General features: G+C 49.0%; 1 protein-coding gene across 4 annotated transcripts in view; it reads left to right on the top strand.

Annotated features, from left to right (window-relative positions):
- The window catches only part of PPM1M (protein phosphatase, Mg2+/Mn2+ dependent 1M), a 198,429-nt gene that overhangs the window by 49,473 nt on the left and 131,871 nt on the right, over nt 1-17,085 (top strand). For 2 of the 4 annotated variants that reach the window (XM_085624806.1, XM_085624804.1), the window contains exons 2-3: nt 4,756-4,944; nt 5,883-6,003. In XM_085624806.1, the coding sequence (XP_085480932.1) occupies nt 4,756-4,944; nt 5,883-6,003 (310 nt within the window). Of the gene's footprint in view, nt 1-4,005; nt 4,945-5,882; nt 6,004-17,085 lie in introns of those variants that run through there. The other 2 variants (XM_085624805.1, XM_085624803.1) reach the window with 1 other exon arrangement.

Here is a 17,085-nt window from a genome sequence, read left to right as displayed (position 1 = left end):
TTTCTTAGAAGAGAATAACTCGAACATTGATTGCCATGTCTCTTCTGAAGCCTGGCTGTCTCATTTCTCCCGTATCTTTGAGGAGAAGTCATCTAATTTTCCAGTCCCTGGCACCCTCCCACTGCCCTTTCAGCCAGTGATATTCCTTTTGTTCCCTTCATGAATAGTTGTAATTCTTTTGTTTCTTCTATTGGCGTCTGTGATGTAGCACCTGACGATCTTAAATAGCATCTCTGGTAAGGCCCCTGTCCCAGATGGGATCTCATTCGATGTTTTTAGGCAAAAGGTAATTTTCTGGGCTCTCTAGCTGGCAAATGTGTTCCGAGCTGCCATCGTACCCGAAATACCAAATTCCTGGAGGAAATCCACCATAGTTCCCATCTTTAAGAAGGGTGACAGAGGGAATCTGACATCTATCACCCACTCTCGCTGTTGGACTCCTCTGCCAAAGTCCTCTGAAAGGTGATTCTCCAGAAACTGGAAGATTGGGCGGAAGAAAAAGGTTTCTTATCCAATGTGCAGTTCGGTTTTCGTCCAGGCTTGGGGACAGTGGAGCAATCCCTTAACCTTCTCCTGCTCACGGGAAAGTACGCCAAGGTCAGGGGAGGCTTATTACATCTTGCTTTCATGGACCTTTCTAGTGTGTTCGACCTCATGGACAGCGGCAGGCTGTGGGATTTAATGAGTGGTGCTGGGTTCGATAGTGCCCTTATTGACTTCCATAAGCGCCTGCAATGGGATACTTTGGCTCAAGTTCAGTACGACACTGAAGGGGAATGCACGCCTCCTTTCAAAATCCACAAAGGAGTCAGATAGGGGTGCATTCTAGCTCCCTTTCTTTTCCACTTTTACATCAACACACTGGACCATGTTTTGTCAGCTAATGAAAGGGATCTACCTAGGGTAGGGGATATGCCAGAGCCCGTACTTCTCTACTCAGACGATGCTGTGTTATTGTTGCGTACTGCAAAGAGGCTGCAGCTCCTCCTGGACTCCTTCAACGAGTTTATGGGGGACCTGAAGCTAAAGGTCAATCATAAAAAAGTAATTTATCATGACCCTTGGTCCCAGAAAATCGTTCTCGCAGGTTCACCATCGATGAAATCCCCATCACTAAATTCACAAATTTTAATTACCTGGGAAACTTGCTAGACTGCCATTTTAAATAAGTTAAGCTTATGGCGCAGAGAGGGCAGTTGATGCCATTTTTATATTCACCAAGAAACTTAAACAAAAACCCATCAAAGAGTTGATTTCCCTCTATAAAATAAATGTATATCACTGGGCAATTACAAGGCTCTAGTCTAAGAGTATGCAGATTATGAACATCTATTAACCATTGAAAATACATTTCTTGCCAGATTTCTGGCAGTCCCTAAAAGCACCACCAACATCATTACCCACACAGAGGTTGGCCTCCCTTACATTGAGGATGCCATTAACATGGCCTGCTCCTACTATAGGCAAACATCTGGAGTTCTCCCTTTTTAAAGGTTTCTCGCTAAGTCCCCGCTGACTGTATCAAATTAGAACATGGCGATAAGATTGGTTGGCTGGCCTTTATCAGAAAATCCTTTAAAGCCCTTGACGTCTCACACAACCTATTTCACTCACCTTGTGAAATTGACGGCAACTCAAGGACCCTTATACCTTCCCACTTTCAAAACAGCAGGGATTTATAAATGGCTAACTGGTCTGAAGATATGAACACTGTACGCCATTACATTGATATCAACCCCAGCGAAAGTCCCACGCCATACTTACCCTGGAGCATAGATTTTATTTAACTCGCTTCAGGTTGAGTGCAGTCCCCTTTTTGGCTGCTTTTCCACAACAAGGCTCCTGGTTTTCCTCCTTGCCCTGTCTCCGTTGTGATAACACCAGTCACCAATTGTTGTTTAGGTCTCGCCTGACCCAGCGCATGCGCTGGTCTGGCGAGACTTATTGAGAGGGCTCCAAAAAGCGCTATCAGGCCAGCCTAGAGCTACAGTGCATGTGCACGGGCGCGCGCGCCGCGCTTTACCGCGATTACTTTCACTTTCGCGGCCGCACGGCCGCTTTGCATAGCCAATAGGTCTCGCTTTTGGGACCTTTATAAGTATTTAGTTATGCAACTGTTGCATGGCTAAGCACTTATAAGGTCCCGAAGGCGAGACCTATTGGCTATGCCAATGCTTGTTTTATATTACCCCCAGATTTTTACGCCCTATTTTGCGTATCAACAAATGTAGATTGGCTAGTGGGAGTCTCAAGCTTTTGAAGCTCTTAAATACTGAAACTACCTTTTATGCTGAAATCAGTTACATTTCTCAAAGCCTTAGGCTCATGAGTGACTTAGAGGTTTCGGTAAATGGGTAGTGTTGCTTCTTGTTCGCCTTTTTGCACCAGTGATGCACTGCTGCTCTGTTTGCACTTTTGAATTGTATGTTCCTATGTGTTTTATTGTGCCGTTGTCACATTTTATTGATGCACTGTTTTTAGTGCCTGGACTTTAACTGTATCTTTCTAATGTGTTGCTGCCTTTTATGACTTTGTCAGCTGAATAAAGAATATTGACTGACTAAATTAAAGCTTGGTAATACATTCCTTTACAATTGTCGCATAAATTAGGAAAACATTTTAATAATCACAAATGCTATTTTCCTGCCATTCACAACAGCCTTTTTAGGTCTCGTCTGAGGCAGCGCTTTAGCGCTGCTCTCGCGAGAGCTTTTGTAAAAGGGGGATTTGGAAGTGCAAACCAGTGCTTTCAGGCCGCCAACTACAGTGCATGTGCGCCGGGCGCGCGCATCATTTGGCAGCCCGCGTGTACATTTCGCGCCGCTTTGATTTTCTCAGTGAGCCGCGCGGCCACTGAGAACATCAAAGCGGCCGCAATTACTTTCACTTTAGCGGCAACTTCCAACATACAAAAGAAGCGGCATGACAGGAGGGGCCATCGTGTAGCTAAAACATTTCATACAAATCGCACACCGTGCTTTATCTTTAACAGGCGCATGCTTTTGGAAAAAAATGTTTTTACCCAGATGGCATACAGCATTTTATCTTCAACACAGGCACACACTTTTAACAATTGTGCCTGTGGCTCGCAGCCCATCACTCCCATCCCGCCCCCCTCCCCCCCCCAGGCGCCGTGTTTAATGTTTCAGCACGGCTCTCGCTTATACATTCACAATGGCAGCGCGCCTTTTTTGTTTGTTTTCTTACCATACCGCCTGCTTCACGGGCTGTCACGCATACGTTTTAAGGAGATGGGCGCCATGCTTTGTTTCACCATGGCATAGCGTATTCCGGTGGATGCAGATATTCACCTTTCAATGCATGCATGACACATGTTTGTTTATGCATGGCACACTTTCACTTTATTATGGCTGCCACCCACTTTTGTTTCCTTCTCCATGGCGCACGGGTGGCTATGCATGTGAAATGTTACTGGAGGCTGGTCCGACCTGGTCTATTGCCCCTCACAGCGTCCGCTCCACCGCCCAAGACCAAGGACTCAGCAGTTTCATGTTTGCAACTTGAAGAATAGCGAGGGTATATGTTTTAAGTTTCTTGCTGTTTCTTCTCTCAAGCAAGTTGCTGTTTTAGGAAACTGTATAACAGTTTAACAAACAGCTCTTCAGCACTGCTAGATGTGGATCGGTCATAGACAAAAGCGCGTTACACTTTCGCTATACTTAAAAAGCTAATTTTCCCCTAAAAAGGAATGCTGGGAAAAGTGCATCACTATTTTAGAGCATTTGAGCTTTACAACTGCGAATAGTAGTGCCCTGCTGCTTTCAAACATCTTACCAACAACCCATTCTCCTTTCTAAATGGGCTTCACAATGGCTGCCATGCATAAGTTTTATAACAAGCATTTGCAATGCAATAGGTCTTGCATTTGCGAGATTTTTAACTATTGGCATAGTAAATTACAATGCCTTTTATTTATGTGCTTAAAACCTGAAATAATAAAAGGCATAGTCATTTACAATACCAGTAGGTCAAAGTTTCAAAAATGCGAGACCAATTGCATTGCAAATGCTTGTTTTTAATTATACTGTTTGTTTGTTGATGACAGGTTACATAAACACATCAGTGAGCATCTAGCGTTGTCGTTGCTCATTATGATGAAACTACACCCCTTTTACTTTCCTTTTCTCCGCGTCCCAGGGAGTAACTTGTTTTTCCTGTTCTACCTGTTTATGGCTACGGTTCAACTTTACCTTTAATTGAGCTCTAAGCCGTATGTTTATCTAAGAAACCTTCCAGTTCTATACGTCAAACCCCAGCTGAATCAGATTGCTTGGTTTTGATGGAATGGGGAAGTGAAACCGTCATCTGCTCATTCACACGGCTAAACCTAACTGAAGACTATAGTTGTGCTTTGACAGTTCAGATATTTGAAGTTGAACTGCTATTAATCGGAAGTCAAAAAGGAGAGGGTTCTTTAGAAGCGGCTCAGCAGAAAGGGTCAACGGACACAGTGTGCCAAGCACATACAGAGGCTGGAGTGAGAGAAGGGAAAACTGTGCGACAGGTGGGAGAATGATAAACAAGTAAGGTTGATGTTTGACAGCTGCCAAAAGAGAAAGAGAAACGAAAAAAACGTAGGTAGGATAAAGGAAGAGAGGCACCGAGAGGAAGCGAGGAAATAGACGAAAAAGAAACCTACTAAGTTATCAGAAGTTAGGAGGACACTGATTTTATATTTCAGGAGGTTTCTTAAATGTCTTTCACTCGTCTAATGAAATTCTTTTCTGCTAAAAGTCGGCGGTCGTTTCCTGAGGAAGGTAATAGCGGACCCATTGCCCGGGAGTTAAAAGCACAGAAGACCACGGTGCCCCGGAGACCTCGGTTCCTGCCTACGATCTACAGAGAAGGAAAGAGTCTTGGCCTCAGACCCATATCTTCTTCAACCAAGGACTGGCCTCTCCAGTGGGACACAGGCTATGCAGAGTGAGTGAGGGGATCTTCTGGGACTTACATTGTTGACTTATGCGTTTAAATGCGTTAAATGTATTTTAAAGAAAAAGTATTTTGTTATAGTACTTCCATTTCCCATCCACACTTCTCCCCATCTATCCACCTTCTTCCTAAAGTCCCTCTACCCACCCGAAACTAGCATACCAACCCTGTGCTCCCCTATCCTCCTACGAAGATCCAGTCTCTGGTGCAGAATGTCCATCGTGTGTATTTCGATTGGAACTTTTCTGGGTCGATTCCGCCCCTATATCTGCAGGTGCTTTCCTTAACCTCTTGAGTAATTCCTGACCCTTACCCTTTCATAGGTCTATCAGTTTAATTAATCTATTTCTGGGGGAGGGATATGCACTGCTTTAACGTAGTGAGGACATGTAAGTTCTGAGTTGGTGGCATTTACAGTAATACTTGTTTGTTATGTCTTTATTTGTGCTATATCTCTCACTTTGTCTCGAATTTCGTTTCATGTGATCGCTTCCCTTCTCCTTAACTTATTTTCTGGTTCGATCTTTTTTTTCCTGCTTCATGCATCATCTTCAATTTGGCTTGCCTCTTTTGCGTTTTTTCTTCCTCCCGCTGTACTAACTTTCTTTGTTATTTCACTCATTATTTAATGGCTATCTATTTAAGCAGTCCTCTTGCAGTGTTACAGTGTACTTCCTCTCTATCTTTCCGTGAGCTCCTTGTCATAGTTTATTGTTTTCGTTTGTTTTAATGCTCTTTCCCTATATGCTCTTTGTGTCTAACCTGTTTTCTGACTCCCCCTGTCTAGTTGGTTTCTCTTTTCCATTGAAATCTCTCTTATACTGTTTGCATCTCCATTTTCTACAGCTGTTACCATATTTAATCTTATTGTGTGCTTAGTCATTATGCCAGTAAGGTGGTATCTTCCAATTGAATTTTTATTTCCCTAGAGTCATTAACGCACAGAAGTCGGTGACCAATGAGGACCAGGCAGTATGCTGCCACATAAACATCAGGCGAACCAGGTTACAAATGGACGCAGAAGAAGCCCCAGAAGTGAATCCAGAGAAGGTTGGTACACAGTGGGAGGGAAAGAGAGGACCTGACAGTGGCTGAGATGGATTCAAGCATTCCATCCAAACATTTTGTAAACTTTAGGTGTGCAAATGCTCGCTGTCTCCGCAGCACCATCAAGTGCAACTCACAGCACCACATCAACTCCTATCTGCTGCTAGTCCAATGGTGCAGACCTCCCTGGTCCTGTAATGACCTGGAAGCATTGGAAAAAGTTAAGGTGACTTTGTTAATCACAACAGGAAATAAAATATAATTAATATTGTGCTTTTCTTGACTAAATCACCATTTAGCTGGCTCTATGCTATAGCTGCAACCTATGATGTTGAGCACTGGAGGACAATTTTTAACAGATCTCTATCATTGACAAACTGGAGGGGATGTTGATTTTTATTTAAGCGTAAGGCTCTGCACAGCAGTTGCACATTAAGAATAGACACAGTTGTTCATCAAATAGGTCATACTAAAAAAAAGCAAATATTCTTTAAATTGTAAACACATTGTACAGAGGTTTTGGTGTGTACAATGCTGGATTGCTCTATACATTAGTTTTGAAGAGTCATGGATAGAAACAATCATTTTCTATGCTTTGCTCTATCCAAACTGATGTGGCTTAATGGAAAGCACTAATCGAGTAAGAAATGTACATGTAGTAGAGCACATTAAAAAAGAGCAACTGCTGTGTCGAACAGTGGCACTGCCAAGTAACTGTGATGCAGTGTCAAAAACATTTAATACATGAGCCAGTATTTATATTAACAAGACTAGATTCCAAAATCACCATTTTAAAACACCCTGAGGCAGTATACAGTAATAGAATGTGTTACAAATAATTACATTGACCAAGTAAAACATGTTTGGTTTCCACATGCGTTCAGTTGCAGAAGACAATGCTGTGTAGTCCTTTACTGAAAAAAGACTGTGTTCTAAGATGGCAGCTATTTGGTTGACATAAAGTAGTCATTGAGAGTATCAAATAATACTTTATTGTTTGATTAATAAAAATTATTACAAAGACAATCATCCGTATGTTAATTCTCACATTATAATAAAAGGCAGAGGAATATAACAATAAATAGTTAAAGTATGTGTACCCTCTAAAATGTAATTGGTTTCTAGGTCCATACTACTTGTTTTCTGCAGGATTTGTGGGTATCGTTAATACAACCTTTAGTCCTTTAATTGCTTCACTTTCGGGGGACAGTCGTAGGTGGTTGAAATATATAACAATAAATACTTCAAACAAACCAAGTCAGTACCCACTAAAATTTCATAAAGTTTCTGATTTCCATACTACTTGAATTAAACAGGGTGGTGGAGGTGTCATAAAGTTAATTCAAACCAAAGGCCCTTTCAGTTGGTTCTCAATTAAGGGACAATAATAAACAATTAAACTTTAATTTCATTACTAAAAAGAGGACGTATGACCGACCGCGAGGGCCCTGCTAGCAGATCCCCTGGCTTTACAGCTCTTTTTGTAAGTGGAGAAATCTATACAAGAGATAGCATGAGCTCTAGTGCAAAGCCTTTGAGAGGGCAGCCAGAGGGACGGTCAAGGCTGCTATCAGTTAGGACAATGACCGGTTGTCGTCTTATTGAATTAGGAGCAGCCCAATGTGGGATTACAGAGGTTGACTTGCTATCTCTCCCACTGGCTGAACCCGTCATTCATCGTTTGTTAAATGTTTGTATATGCTTTATAGTTCGGGCTGAATTACACACATAGGAGTATGGAAAAGAAGAAGTGTATAAAAGTGTGTACACAATATACATAGAAACATAGAAAACAATGGCACGTGTTCACTGTGGACAAAGCTGCCCTCACTCACAAAATTGTGACATGCTTCATCATAGGGGGTGCTACAAACACCCCCACGCAGACCAACGCCTGGGGTGGAGAAACACAGAGGGGAAGATAATAAAAACAATCAAATATCTTTGGATCGCGGGGAGGAGCCAAGATGGCCGACGGGTCGGACGCCTGAGCTCCCGGCTCCGTGGACCGTCCGGCTTCTTTTGTTAATCCTGATTAATCCTCCTGACCTGCGCCGCCCAGCCGCCGCGGATTACCGGCATTGAAGTGACTGGCGTTCTCCTGACACCTTTATCGGCGGGTTTGGTGGCTGACTCGGTGCCTACTACGACCTCCGGCGCTCCCCCGGGTCCCTGCGTAGATGGCCGCCGCTGGACGCCGAGGGATGTGGACGGGGTGCTGAGCTGGAATACTGCGGGTGATCGCGGGGGAGGAAATGCTGGCCGTGCGACTGGAGTCAGACCCTTACGTCCGGGTCGGACTCCCCCGAGCGCCGGCAGTGGTGTGGACGACGTCGGAGCCCCCTAATGCGAGCTCTCCTCCGCCACCCTGAAGACAAGCGAGCGGACTCCATTTTGTAGCGTCTTCCTGCGGCGAACGGCCGGTTCTCGCGGTGGCCGTGGGGCGCTCTCGCCCGGTGCAGCTCCCGAGTGGAGCACGACGCTTTTCCGGTGTCTACATCCTCGGATCATAGTCAATTTTGTCCCGTCACTAATTGCCCGCAGTGGAGATGACAATGGCGTCTGCTCTTCTTGCTGAGACGCTGGCTGACCCTGGACTCGCGGTGTCTGCGCGCCCATGTGCCCCGGAGCTGATTGCCGCGTTGGAGGAACAGCGGGATAGTGCGGACCGATGCTTGGTACAGAGGGACCCGACCTGTGGGGATGTATTGGCCGCCCTTGTGGCGTTAAAAGTGGCAATGCAGAGTACTTGCCGGGCGCTGACCCGGAGAATCGATGAGGCACTGGTTGCAACGGGACGTTCCCGGCTGGAGGATCCCCCGCCGCCCCTGTTTTCTCCTGGAGGTGAAACAATGTCGCAGAGTGGGGGGCTGGTGGTGCGGAGTCCTCCTGGCTACAATGTAACGCGTCAACCCATCGACACGGATACAGTTGCAGGGACACCCTTCACTTTGAACGTTGTGACTCTGCCTACGAACTATCTGCTGAGACCTAGCCTTTCGCTTCCCTTGCCAGATGTTACCCTGAAAGCACCTATCGCTCGAGCCTCTGTGGCATGTTACTGCTGCGTTTGGGACCCTGTGGTACGATACGTCTTCATTGTCCCCTTTCCTCGAGAGCGGCCATCTTGTCTCTTTGTCCTGGCTGAAGGTGACTCGCAGCAATGGACGGGCCTGAATCATATCTGCCGGTCCGGACAGGGGTGATGGCATGCCGGTTGTCGCTTTGGTTGGATCGGCATACGGGGCCCTGGACTGATACACGTTTTGTAATTTTGGATGAGTAGTCTTTAATGACCAGTTTTTGTTACATGTCGCTGCGATTTCGCCTCCTGTTTCCTTCTTCTGCCGGGGGGAGGACTTGTGAAGTGCTGAAGTGCTGGGTGTTATTGAATCGGGACCACCGGGTTTACGTGGGTCTTTTGATACTGTTCTGTACATGGCGCAGGATGTATGAGCGGCGCGGGAGTCCGGGAGTTCGGCAGTGTGGTGGGCTCCTCCCCGCTTTATGGTCTTTTTTCCTTTCTTCCTTCCTTAATTCTATATTTCGGGTTCCTATGGGGCGACAGACACGTAGCTAGGGGGGGGGTAGGCCATAGCCTCGGCATGCGTGTAGGGTGGGGGGTCTTCTTCGATACGTTTTTTGTTACTATGGGCCTTCTTTTTCTTTCTTCTGTCCTTTTCCTACGTCTTTTTCTAGGGTCAGTGGGGGGGAATGGTGTTAGGAGGGTAGCGGCTGGGAGGCACATTTCGCTGCGTATCTATATCCTGGTATTATAGTTTCGTGCCGCCATTTTAGATATGTTCACTGTTAGTTGACTCTCCTGTTGGATGTTATCCATTTATTGTATGTTCGTCTGTTCTGTGCACTGATCCGTTCTAGCTCTGTATCTCCTTAACTTTAAAACTTTTTAAAATTAACCTTACTGTCTCCTGCCACTCAGTGCACGTGGATTTTGCAACATAGGTCGTATGCTTTTAGGTGCTGCCGTGCCACCGAGTGGACGCGTACTTTGCTATCAAGCATCAGAAGTGTCGAGGCCGGCCGGATGGTTGTAGGCCCGTATTTGTCTTGTACACAGTGCTAAATAAAGGTTTAAAAAAAAAAAAAAAAAAAAAAATATCTTTGGATCACTGAAGGAAAAATGCAGCCACTGAAAGTTAAAACTAGCTCAGATGTGTACCCACTGTCAAATTTATTCTGGGGCCATCTGGCTAGATTAAAAACGTGAAGGATGGAGGTAAAAGGAGAAAATTAAGATTCATTCACCCCTCCTTTACTGCCAAAGTGGCGACATATTTCTGCCATGAAATGTGTGCGCATAGAGAGGGGGGCACTCTGCATTCATTAGGACCCTTTGGGACCCAAAAAGGGAGGTCCCCTCTTATCCAACCTCCGGTATCCGTGGAGAATGCTCCTAGTAATACAGAAATACCTTAATCAACACACAAGTTATGTTTCGAGTTTCATAGATAAAAGTCTCCAGAACTGGCGAGGTATTGGGGTGATTCCCTGTAGTCAAACTTACGTCAAGGTGGGTACACCACTCAGAGAGTTTCTCCATCCTCGTCGCGAGGGGACCTCCCTTTTTGGGTCCCGAATGGTCCTGATGAAAGCTGAGTGACCCCCTCGCTATGTCATAACAGCACAAAGGCACTCCTAACATCACGCACTGGCAGGACAGTTAACATTTCAGCGACTGCAAAGCACTGTGAATTGGATATGCGATTAGAACATTTTTCAGAAATAAATCCTTTTATCGGTCTACTGCATTCAGAAACTAGCCTTGCCTAGAATACTGTAAGGTTTCATAATTTTGATGTCTGATGTTTACAAATGAATCTGTTACCGAGGGCAGCACTAGCTTACCGAGGGTCAGTAAAATGTACACCCCTTCATGTGTCGGACGTGGAAATTATGTAAACATTTTTTTCACTTTCCGAAAAATCACCTATTGGTATAAAAGAGGCCACGGGGTGCTGTCCCCCAAAAGGACCGCATTGCTCCTCCAGATAGCCACAACATTAAACATTTGTATCACCATAAGGTGTTAGAAGTGCAGTTTTCTAGTATTGTATCTGTTTCAAAAAACCCTTGTATCGAGCAGTCTGTGCCCTCGCAGTCCCACGCTCTCACTCACTCTCTCTTCCTCTCTCCCATTCTCTTTCGCTCTCTGTGCATGCGCAAAGCACAGGATTTCAATCAATACGTGATTTCGATGCCGTTGTGTCTAATCATGTGTGAAGTGCTTTTGACGACTACAGGCCACACATTATGTTTTTAACGCGTGTTTTTGGAGCACAGTATCGCACTGCGCCCTGTTTCTAGTTCCTCACTCTTGTGATTGGGGTATGGCTCCTCTAACCACCACACTGCTCTACAACATAGCTCAAAGATATTGTCATAGCCAATAGCTCTGGCTAAACACTTAGGTCCCAAGGGCGAGACCTATTGTCTATACCAATGCTTGTTTAACTTGCCATGCTGTCAATTTGCACAGCTAATGACATGCAATTCATGAATAACAGCAAGCATGGAGAGTCAATCAAATGATACACAATTTTCTATATTTTTCCACTTAAAACAATATATACTGACAGGAAACAATGATTTCTGTCTGTATTTATCTGTAAAAATCAGTAAAAACTGAAAACCGGGTCCTTATTTATAGTGCACCTTTCAAATGGGATCCTGTTTTGCTTTAAAGTAATTTTTAGTGTGATCACTATCGCACCAGTGAACCCTAAATGGCAGATATTTCTTGCTCTTAACTTATTTGAAAGAATTGCGCACCGTATGCATTAGTAGCACACCAAAGAGATCATGCTTAGGGCATGTAAAGAGGATACAGTTTTATTTTTGTATGTTGGCAGATTGTTTTAGTAGTAAATGCAACATGCTCCTCTTCTGTTCTGAATGAGACTCCACGAGTGCCACAGTCAGACCTCATTCCGGGGATAATGGGGCAAGAACGGTCTACTACGCCTCAACCATGGGTCTGTGGGTAATTGTCTCTAATGTCGCAAAGTCTGTCCCACTATGGCTCTGCAAACTGGACAACCCCTTCAGCACTTGCCTTTCGGTTTAGCAGTGGCCAGCAGTCACAGGCTTCTCAAGGAATTAGTGTAGTGGTGCTCGAGCTCTGCGCTCAACAGACACATATCAGGATAATAAATGATAGTCCAACCCAGTGCTTGTCTTTAAAGAATAAAAGTACTTTAATGCACACTAGAACTAAATACTACAAACAGGTATACACACAATACAATTTTAGTGTCCTGGTACTAGTTTACGTTTGTGCCTCTCCCTCTTATGGGCCCTGGTCTTCCCCTTTGGTCCAGGTGGATCCATTCTTTGAACAACGGTTAGCAAGAGTAGGGTCGGATGTAGATTAACCCCAATACTCTTGCACTCAGTCTTTAGCTTTAGTCATTGTTTCCACTCAACCAGTCTTCTGTCCATGGATAGGGCCCAGCGTTTCAGCACCAGCCTTGGTCTTCCCCGACTTGGCCGCTCCTCATCTTCTGGGGCTAAGTCAACAGTTCATTTGGGGCTCCTTTACAGTTGCATCTGCTGCTGCTCTGGTCTGTTGATTGCTGCTCAAGAAAATGCTTGTTCACAGCAGGTATGGTGCTGTGCGGTGCTATCCCACGATTTCCACCTGAGCTGTTCAAGTCCAGATAGGTGCAGTCACGTACAGACACGGTTATTACGACAGTTAAGGTGTCAAGCTGACCTTCCCAGTTGGGTGGGAGATCACGACTTAAGTCGCACTGCAGTTTAGCCTGTGCAACAACTCTAGTTACATCACTGGTGCATTAGACGGGCGCCACAGCTCATGTCATGCTGCAGTTGAACACTTAAAGTGCAGCAGCTCAGGCCATGCCACCTCTTTACACTTTGGGCACAGTGGCACTTTGTCTTCATAACTCAGGCACAGCGGTTCTTGTCCTGACACAATTTCATGCTTCTGGCTAAACAGCTCAGGGCAAGCCATAGCTTCGTGATTTTCAGCAGGAATCACAGGGAGGAGTCTGTGGCCTGCCAACATAGCTCTAAGTAGTCCTATGCTTCTGCATACCTAATGCAACGGGGTCACATTGCACCTCATTCCTCCTGCACAGACATTCCTCTATCAGGGTTGTAGGCTTCTTCACACTCTCAGCAAATAATTAAATTGGACCCTGCCAGGGGCATCTGCTCATGCATCACATACATTACAAATCTGAAAGAAACACGTTAGTTAGATTCCTCACCTTAGAATATCCCCAGGCGTCAGACTGGATCCGGAAGATTTTTCGTCAGCAATACCCCTTGCGCGTCGCTAGGCGTCGTCTGCGGCTCCGCGTCCGTCGTCGGCGTCGTGCGCCGGGATGACGTCGTCGGAGTACTTAGACGCCGCCCTCGCGCGCTGACGTCAGTTCTTTTTTCCGCGCCAGTAAGCGCAGATCCGGGAGAGCTACCCCTTTTAGTCTTTTTTGACTAAATCTTTTTTGATCATTTTTGATCCTTGTCTGTCGACATCTGGTGCCGGTAGGATGCCTGGGTTCAAGGCTTGCGAGGATTGCCATCGACTGATGTCGGTGACCGATCACCACCGCCGGTGCCTCTACTGCTTAGGCCCCGACCACGACGCGGAGTCGTGCAACGACTGCCAGGCCCTGACTTCGAAGGCTAGGCGGGAGCGGTCCCGCAAGCTTCTCGAGCTTCGCCACTCGGCTCCGCGTCGTGCGCGATCCCGGTCCAGGAGGAGGTCCAAGGATCGCTCGCGGAGCCCTAGCCGACGCCATCGATCGTCCGGCTCCAAGTCGTCGGGTAAGTCCAAACGCTCAAAGAAGTCCAAGAGGCGACACCGCTCTTCGGACTCCCCTCGCCGGTCGCGCGACTCGGCCGAGGGTCAGGGTGGTTCCACCGCCGCGGCTCCGGCGGAGCCGCAGGTGCCGCGTCCGCCCCCATACCTTCCGGTCCCTGGGACTGACGCGGCGCCGGCGGAGATCAGTGCCTTCCTCTCGGCCATGAGGAGCCTGGCCCCGCCGTCGACGCCCGCTGGCGCGCCTTCGGGCCCCGCGGACTTGACTGGGCGATCTTGCCTGCCGGCGGCTCCGGCCCCGGCGCCGTCGACGACTCCGGTCTCGACGCCGCAGGTCCCCGCGGGGCCCATGCCTGGGCCCCAGTCGACGCCGGTTGACCTAGTCACTCCTCCACCGGCGCCGACGCCTGAACCACCGACGCCGTCACCGGCGCCGCCGGCGCACACGCCTACACCTCCGGCGCCGCCGACGCCTTTGGCGCCGACACCGCCCCAGTTTAGCCCTCATCCGGACCCGGCGCCGCAGCGGCGTCGACCGACGCCGCATCTGACGCCGCTTGAGTCCTACCATCTCTACAGTCCGGTTCCGATCATTCCTCCTGTTTATCAGGAATCGGAAGAAGGGGGCGACTGGGAGGGGTTCGAGGACCCTCTGGCTGTTCAGTCACAGCTTTCTCAGGACTGGGCAGATGAACTGGGGGAGGCCAGTGGGCTGGACACCTCGCCAGACACTGGATTCACTTCTCCTCCGACCGTGGCTTCGGAGGAGGGTGCAGCATTTTCCGTGGTGCTGCGCAAGGCGGCCGAGGCCCTTGGGCTCGAGTTGCCTGCCGTGGCTGTGAGGACTAACATCCTCACTGAGGTGCTTCAAACCTCAGCAAGCTCCACTGAGCCTCTGCTGCCGTTCAACGAGGCCCTCACTGACGTTCTGCAGGGCACCTGGTCCAAGCCCTCCACAGTTCCTCCTGTGGATAGGAACGTTGCCAGGCGCCACCGCCCTGCTCCGGGCGACCCCAGTTTCCTGTCCCAACACCCCACCCCCGAGAGTCTGGTTATCCAGGCCTCTACCTCCCAATCCTCCTTCCCGACCGCTCCGCCGGACCGGGATTCCAAGAGACTCGAGCAGTTTGGCAAGAAACTGTTCTCGTCCCTTAGTTTGGGCCTGCGGTCCTTAAATACCGCCTGTCTCTTGGACCGTTATTCCCATTCCCTGTGGGATACGGTGGAGGACGTGCTGCCCCTGTGTCCGGAGGAGGTCCGGACGCGTCTTAACCAGGCTTTGGCCGATGGGAGGGATGCAGCACGGCACGCCATACGATGTGGGCTTGACACCACGGACTCGCTGGGTCGGGCGATTTCCACCACGGTGGCGCTCCGCCGCCACGCCTGGATGCGGTCCACGTCATTTTCCGGGGATGTCCAGACCACCCTCATGGACATGCCCTTTGATGGCACTCGCCTGTTTGGTGAGAAGGCGGACAGTGCGCTGAACCGCTTTAAGGACTCCCGGGCTACGGCCAAGTCCTTGGGCCTCTCGGCTCCGCGGGCGCACACCTCCGCTTTTCGCCCCTTTCGTGGCCAAGGAAGGGGCGCCTCCTCACGTCCGCAAAGCCACCAGCCGCAGAACCAACCTGCGCGCGGTCGCGGACGTGGCTTCCGCCGTGGCGGAAATGGAGGCCGACGTGGTCAGCCCACTTCCACCCCGGCAGCATCCGCCTCAAAGCCCTCCTAGTCCGAGCTTTCAGGCCCATACCACGCCAGTGGGCGGCAGAGTTCGCCATCACCTGCTCCACTGGCGGTCCATAACATCGGACAGGTGGGTGCTGCAAATCGTCCGAAGGGGCTACTCCCTCCCCTTCGAGACGACCCCTCCAGCCATGCCACCGCAGCACCACCGTATCTCGGGGGATCATTTGAATCTTCTCCGCGAGGAAGTTTCGGCTCTCTTGGCCAAGGGGGCCGTCGAGTGCGTTCCGAGTCCAGAAGTAGGTCGTGGTTGTTATTCCCACTACTTTCTGGTTCCCAAGAAGGGCAAGGGGGGCCTACGCCCTATCTTGGACCTCCGGAACGTCAATGCCTTCCTCCGAAAGGAAAGGTTCAAGATGCTAACGTTGGCTCAGGTTTTAGCTGCCCTAGACCCTGGAGACTGGATGGTAGCGTTGGACTTGCAGGACGCATATTTTCATATCCCCGTCCTGCCGGCCCACCGGCGTTACCTGCGGTTCACGGTGGGCCAAGAGCACTTTCAGTTTACCGTGCTCCCCTTCGGCCTCACCAGTGCCCCTCGGGTGTTCACGAAAGTGTTGGCGGTGGTCGCAGCTCATCTGCGCAGATCAGGGGTTTCAGTCTTCCCCTATCTCGACGACTGGTTGATGAAGGCGGGCTCGCCCCAGGCAGTCGTCTCCCACCTCCAGACTACGGCGGATCTCCTGCATTTGCAGGGGTTTTCCATCAACGTGCCGAAGTCACACCTGAGTCCCTCTCAGAAGCTCCTCTTCATCGGAGCGGTTCTCGATTCGGCGCAGTTCCGGGTCCATCCACCGGAACAGCGGGTCCGGGATATACAGGCCCTGATTCCCATCTTTCGACCTCTATCCCGGGTTTCGGTCAGGCTAGTGTTGCGGCTTCTGGGGCTGATGGCCTCCTGCATCCTACTAGTGCATCACGCCAGGCGGCGCATGCGGGCTCTGCAGTGGGACCTGAAGTTTCAGTGGGCCCAGCATCACGGCAACCTGTCCGACCATGTCTTGATCTCGGAGGGCACTGCACAGCAGTTGCAGTGGTGGCTCACGGACCGCGAGTGGGTCAAGGGCAAGAGCCTCTCCCTTCCCCAACCGGAGCATGTCGTAGTGACGGATGCGTCCCTCCTGGGTTGGGGTGGCCATATGGGAGAGGCGGAGATCAGAGGCCTCTGGTCTCCGGCGGAGTCTCGTCTCCACATCAACCTGTTGGAGTTGAGAGCGATCCGGCTTGCACTGAAAGCCTTCCTTCCCTCTGTCAGGGGAAGTGTTGTGCAGGTGTTCACGGACAACACCACCGCCATGTGGTATTGCAACAAACAGGGCGGGGTGGGGTCGTGGACCCTTTGTCAGGAGGCTCTGCGCCTCTGGACGTGGCTGGAACACCAGGGCGTCACCCTAGTGGTTCAACATCTGGCGGGCTCTCTGAATGCCAGAGCAGACGAACTCAGCCGCCGGTGCATGATGGATCACGAATGGCGTCTGAACTCCGAAGTGGCGCAAGGTCTCTTTCAGCAGTGGGGAGAGCCTTGGTTA

Source organism: Triturus cristatus, chromosome 9 (assembly GCF_964204655.1).
Source record: "Triturus cristatus chromosome 9, aTriCri1.1, whole genome shotgun sequence".
Taxonomy (NCBI): domain Eukaryota; kingdom Metazoa; phylum Chordata; class Amphibia; order Caudata; family Salamandridae; genus Triturus; species Triturus cristatus.
The sequence above is the reverse complement of the archived record's forward strand: the minus strand, read 5'-3'. Positions and strand labels throughout refer to the sequence as shown.